General features: G+C 42.0%; 1 protein-coding gene across 1 annotated transcript in view; it reads right to left on the bottom strand.

Moving 5' to 3' along the window:
• crot (carnitine O-octanoyltransferase) overlaps positions 1 to 6363 on the bottom strand; it is an 85826-nt gene that overhangs the window by 36172 nt on the left and 43291 nt on the right. Inside the window, exon 8 of the mRNA XM_043691042.1 lies at positions 5907 to 6003. Coding sequence (XP_043546977.1) covers positions 5907 to 6003 — 97 coding nt within the window. The remainder of the gene's footprint in view (positions 1 to 5906; positions 6004 to 6363) is intronic.

Genomic DNA, 6363 nt, shown 5'->3' with positions numbered 1-6363 from the left:
CCTATTGCATTTCCAACGCCCCTCCCCCAAGTCCCTCTTCCCTACCTTTTATCTTAGCCTGCTGGACACACTTTCCTCATTCCTGAAGGGCTCATGCCCGAAACGTCGATTCTCCTGATCTTTGGATGCTGCCTGACCTGCTGTGCTTTTCCAGCAACACATTTTCAGCACTCAATAGAAAGTCAAGTCTCATTTGAGTTTTGCTTACATATAGGTCGGATTGCAATGCTTTGAATTTTAAAACACATAATTAAGTAATTACAGAGTGAAGGAAAATATATTTCTCTGTTCTGTCATGCATCTAAACCAAAGAATAAATTTTAGAGATATTTCACAGATGGTCAACACCAACTTGCCATATAAAAGATAATACTGAAAAGCTGCATGGCCAATCCCCTTTACATCACTAGACCCTGGTAACTGAACAGAGATTTTATTAATATATTTAAACTACGAGATAAATTTTAGCCTCTAATGATTGCTCAATTTTACAACAGAATAATACCTCACTAGATTGCACATTATCCTAAAACATGCAAAAATAATTCTTGCATGGGATGTCATTGGCAAGACTAACGTTTGTTGCTCACCCCTGACCTGAATGGCATGCTGGACTATTTCAAAGTTCTGTTCAGAGTTAACCACATGGAGTCTCATGCTGGCCAAAGCAGATAAGTACAGGTGATTTCCTTCCCTAAAGGACATTATTAAACCAGATTTTGTTTACCAAATGACAACTGACAATGGTTCCGTTGCTGCCATGAGATTAGTACTTAATTCCAGATGTTATTGAATTCAAATTTCACTGTCTGCCATTGTGTGACGTGAATGTAATCAAGTCTGAATCACTGGACTCCTATCCCAAAGACATTATTTTTATGCCACCACCATCTCCTCTTAAACAAATGTGTATACTGAAAAAAGAATCGAGTAGAAGCAGTGACACACTCTAAACGTGCAGTGGCTCTACAATTAACATTCCATCCCAGAAAGTTAAAACAAATCAATCCTGACTCTTGTGCCATTCAAAGAACAAAGAAAAATTACAGCACAGGAATAGCCCTTTGGCCCTCCAAGCCTGCACCGATCCAGATCCTCTACCTAAACCTGTCACCTATCTTCTAAGGATTTGTATCCCTCTGCTCCCTGCCCATTCATGTATCTATCAGAAACATCTTAAATGACACTATTGTGCCTGCCTCTACCACCTCCGCTGGCAATGCATATTTAAATTTTCCATGTAATGAGCAGATAAATGCATACTTTGGATTATAGGAAGAAAGAACTCACTTGGGGAAGAAATCTGAGGCAACAACTCAAAACTGCTCTGAAATTTGTCACCTATTGGCAATTTCATGCAGGAAGGAAAGAAATGAGTCTCCTCGGAGGCTGAAGCTATGGCACATTTCTAGGGTAGAGTCATGTGAGCTTTGTGCTGCCATTGGAATGCTTCATATTGACTGTCTATTATGAGCACCTTGATAGTTCACTACTTTTCACTTGAAATTATGTATCTTAGAGGTCAAATGCAAGAGGAAAGAGTCCAGTAAATGGCAAAATCCTTACAAGCGTTGAGACACAGACAGATCCAGGGGTACAAGTCTACAGTTCCTTGACAGTGGCAAGGCAAGTGGACAGGATGATAAATGATGGGGTGCAGCATGCTTGCCTTCATCGTTTGAGGCATTAAGTATCAGAGTTGGCAAGTCATGTTGTAACTGTATAAAGTTTGTGAGAAGATTTGTAGCTCGGGTGCTCGTTGTTGTGGTTCTATTCGCCGAGCTTGGAATTTGTGTTGCAGACGTTTCGCCCCCTGTTTAGGTGACATCCTCAGTGCTTGGGAGCCTCCTGTGAAGCGCTTCTGTGATGTTTCCTCCGGCATTTATAGTGATTTGTATCTGCCGCTTCCAGTTGTCAGTTCCAATGTAGTGTACAAAATCCCATGCAAGGACTGCACAAAACACTACATAGGACAAACAGGAAGACAGCTAATGATCCGCATCCATGAACACCAACTAGCCATGAAACGACACAACCAGCTATCCTTAGTAGCCACACACTCAGATGACAAGCAACATGGGTATAGGACAAGCCAAACAGAGAACAGCCAGGGAATTCCTAAAGGCATGGCATTCATCCACAGATTCAATCAATAAGCACATCGACCTGGACCCAATATACCGGCCACTGCAGCGGACAGCTGGAACTGACAACCGGAAGCGGCAGATACAAGTCACTAAAAATGCCAGAGGAAATATCACAGAAGCACTTCACAGGAGGCACCTAAGCACTGAGGAAGTCACCTAGACAGGGGACGAAACATCTGCAACACAAATTCCCAGCTCAGCGAACAGAACCACAACGGTAACTGTATAAAGCTTTAATTAGGCTACATTTGGAGTGTGCAGTTCTGGTCGCCACAATAAAGAAAGAATATGGTGGTTTTGAAGAAGTTGTAAAGCAAGCTTACGAGGGTGCTGCCTGGAATGAAACATAAAAGCTATAAAGAGAAATTGTACAAATTGGATTGTTTTCACTAGAGCGGAGACTAGAGACAACCTGATAGAAGTATATAAAATTAGGAAAGATATGGGTATGGTATTTAGTTAGAGTCTCTTTCCCCAGGTTGAAATATCAAACAGTGGACATAGGTTTAAGCTGAGAAGGGGAAAGTTTAAAAGGAGATATACGAGTAAAATCTTTGTTTTACACAGATGGTAGGCACATGGAACATGCTGCTGGGGAATTGGTAGCAGATACAAAAGCAACTTTCTGGGACATTTAAACAGACACATGAACAGGCTGGGAATAGAGAGACACGGACATGTGAAGGCAGATGGGATTAGTTTAGAATATCATGTTGGCCGAAAGGCTCGTCCCTGTGCTGTATGGATCTATGTCCTATTGGAGACTACTGCTTTTGAAAGAATACAGCAGTCAACCAGCTCAAATGGAGGCAAGCACGGAATTAGGTTGAGCATGTTTTAAGGTCCACATGCTAAACTTGTAACACATGCTAAATTCGTAACACAGGCATATCCAGAGGAAGGCAAGAGATGGGACAGCTGAAGATATCTCCACATAGCAACATTGACAATATAAATTGCCAGTTCTGCAGTAATCTGTGCTGTTCCCACACTTTTATCTTTAGTAACAATAGAATACACATAATACAATTAAATCACCTACAACTTAAAAGAGTCAGAGAGATGTACAGCATGGAAACAGACCCTTCAGTCCAACCTGTCCATGCCGACCAGATATCCCAACCCAATCTAGTCCCACCTACCAGCACCCGACCCATATCCCTCCAAACCCTTCCTATTCATATACCCATCCAAATGCTTCTTAAATGTTGCAATTGTACCAGCCGCCACCACTTCCTCTGGCAGCTCATTCCATACACATATCACTCTATGTGTGAAAAAGTTGCCCCTTAGGTCTCTTTTATATCTTTCTCCTCTCACCCTAAACCTATGCCCTCTAGTTCTGGACTCCCCGACCCCAGGGAAAAGACTTTGTCTATTTATCCTATCCATGTCCCTCAATTTTGTAACCTCTATAAGGTTACCCCTCAGCCTCCGATGCTCCAGGGAAAACAGCCCCAGCCTGTTCAGCCTCTCCCTACAGCTCAAATCCTCCAACCCTGGCAACATCCTTGTAAACCTTTCTGAACCATTTCAAGCTTCACAACATCTTTCTGATAGGAAGGAGACCAGAACTGCACACAATACTCCAACAGTGGCCTAACCAATGCCCAGTACAGTCGCAACATGACCTCCCAACTCCTGTACTCAATACTCTGACCAATAAAAGAAAGCATACCAAACACCTTCTTCACTATTCTATCTACCTGCGACTCAACTTTCAAGGAGCTATGAACCTGCAGTCCAAGGTCTCGTTGTTCAGCAACACTCACTAGGACCTTGCCATTAAGTATATAAGTCCTGCTGAGATTTGCTTTTCCAAAATGCAGCACCTCGCATTTATCTGAATTAAACTCCATCTGCCACTTCTCAGCCTATTGGCCCATCTGGTCAAGATCCTGTTGTAATCTGAGGTAACCCTCTTCGTTGTCCACTACACCTCCAATTTTGGTGTCATCTGCAAACTTACTAACTGTACCTCTCATGCTCGCATGTAAATAACAGAAAGTAGAGGACCCAGCACCGATCCTTGTGGCACTTCACTGGTCATAGGCCTCCAGTCGGAAAAACTACCTTCCACCATCACCCTCTGCCTTTTACCTTTGAGCCAGTTCTGTGTCCAAATGGCTAGTTCTCCCTGTATTCCATGAGATCTAACCTTGCTAATCAGTTCCCTGGCTTGTCCTTATCACCCTTCTTAAACAGTGGCACCACGTTAGCCAATCTCCAGTTTTCTGGCACCTCACCGTGACTATCGATGATACAAATACCTCAGCAAGAGGCACAGCAATCACTTCTCTAGCTTCCCACAGAATTCTAGAGTTCACCTGATCAGGTCTTGGGGATTTATCCACTTTTATGCATTTCAAAACATCCAGCACCTCCTCCTTTGTAATATATACATTTTGCAAGATGTCACCTTCTATTTCCCTACAGTCTCTATCTTCCATATCCTTTTTCACAGTAAATACTGATGCAAAATACTTATTTCGTATCTCCCCCATTTTTTGAGGCTCCACGCTGATCTTTGAGGGACCCTATTCTCTCCCTAGTTACCCTTTTGTCCTTAATGTATTTGTAAACACTCTTTGGATTCTCCTTAATTCTATTTACCAAAGCTATCTCATGTCCCCTTTTGCTCCCCTGATTTCCCTCTTAAGTGTACTCCTACTTTCTTTATACTCTTCTAAGGATTCACTCGATCTATCCTGTCTATACCTGACATATGCTTCCTTCTTTTTCTTAACCAAACCCTCAATTTCTTTAGTCATCCAGCATTCCCTATACCTACCAGCCTTTCCTTTCAGCCTAACAGGAATATACTTTCTCTGGAACCTCGTTATCTCATTTCTCATTTTCCAGCCATCCCTTTATCTGTGAACATCTACCCCCAATCAGCTTTTGAAAGTTCTTGCCTAATACCACCAAAATTGGCCTTCCTCCAATTTAGAATTTCAACTTTTACATCTGGTCTATCCTTTTCCATCATTATTTTAAAACGAATAGAATTATGGTCGTTGGCCCCAAAGTGCTCCACGACTGATACCTCAGTCACCTGCCCTACTGTATTTCCCAAGTGTAGGTCAAGTTTTGCACCTTCTCTAGTAGGTACATCCACATACTGAATCAGAAAATTGTCTTGTACACACTGAACAAATTCCTCTCCATCTAAACTCTTAATACTATGGCAGTCCTAGTCTATGCTTGGAGTGTTAAAATCTCCTATCATAGCCACCCTATTATTCTTACAGATAGCTGAGATCTCCTTACCAGTTTGTTTCTCAATTTCCCTCTGACAGCCATGTTTCTGTAATTGCTGTGATATCCCAGTCCCATGTTCCTAACCATGCCCTGAGTTCATCTGCCTTGCCTGTTAGGCCCCTTGCATTGAAATAAATGCAGTTTAATTTATTAGTCCTACCTTGTCCCTGCCTGCCCTGCGTGTTTGACTCGCGTCTGTTCTCAACTGTACCAGTCTCAGATTGATCTCTTTCCTCACTATCCCCCTGGGTCCCACCCCCTTACTAGTTTAAATCCTCCCGAGCAACTCGAGCAAATTTCCCTGCCAGTATATTAGTCCCCTTCCAATTTAGGTGCAATCTGTCCTTCTTGTACAGGTCACTTCTAGTCCAAAAGAAATTCCAATGATCCAAAAATGTGAATCCTTCTCCCATACACCAGCTCCTCAGCCATGCACTTGGCCACATTTGAACAACAAGGAGGCTACCAATGCCAACAATAACTGAAATTGCCTCAATCTACCTTTGCCCAATGTGTTCTTTCTTCAGAAGTTAACGCTGACACACCTGGTCCTTCAGGTTCATTGTCACATCTTTTCCTGATGTCAGTCAGTTGTCTACATTGGAAAGATAAGGATAAGCAGGAGCTGCTAATAGTTAATCAAGTTACAATCCAGCTACCACAAAGAATTTCAAATGAAGATTCATGCAGTTTAATTAAGTATTTTAATGGTTTAATTTGACACACTGATAATTGTGAAATTAGTTGTAAAGTAGCTTAACACAATATCAAAGTCTTGAGCAATTTTCATATCACATGGCATGACTTTAGTTCCTCTGCTAACTCTGTAGGATCTTCTTGCAGCGGTGCAGACAAAATAAGTGCAGGAGACAGATCTACCTATAATAGGAAAATGAAAAGGGATAAAGAAAAGAGGACTCGTTCCCAATAAGATACTTTCAATGATATCCTCGTA

This window comes from Chiloscyllium plagiosum, chromosome 5 (genome assembly GCF_004010195.1).
Source record: "Chiloscyllium plagiosum isolate BGI_BamShark_2017 chromosome 5, ASM401019v2, whole genome shotgun sequence".
Taxonomy (NCBI): Eukaryota; Metazoa; Chordata; class Chondrichthyes; order Orectolobiformes; family Hemiscylliidae; genus Chiloscyllium; species Chiloscyllium plagiosum.
This window is presented reverse-complemented; position numbering and strand designations above follow the sequence as displayed.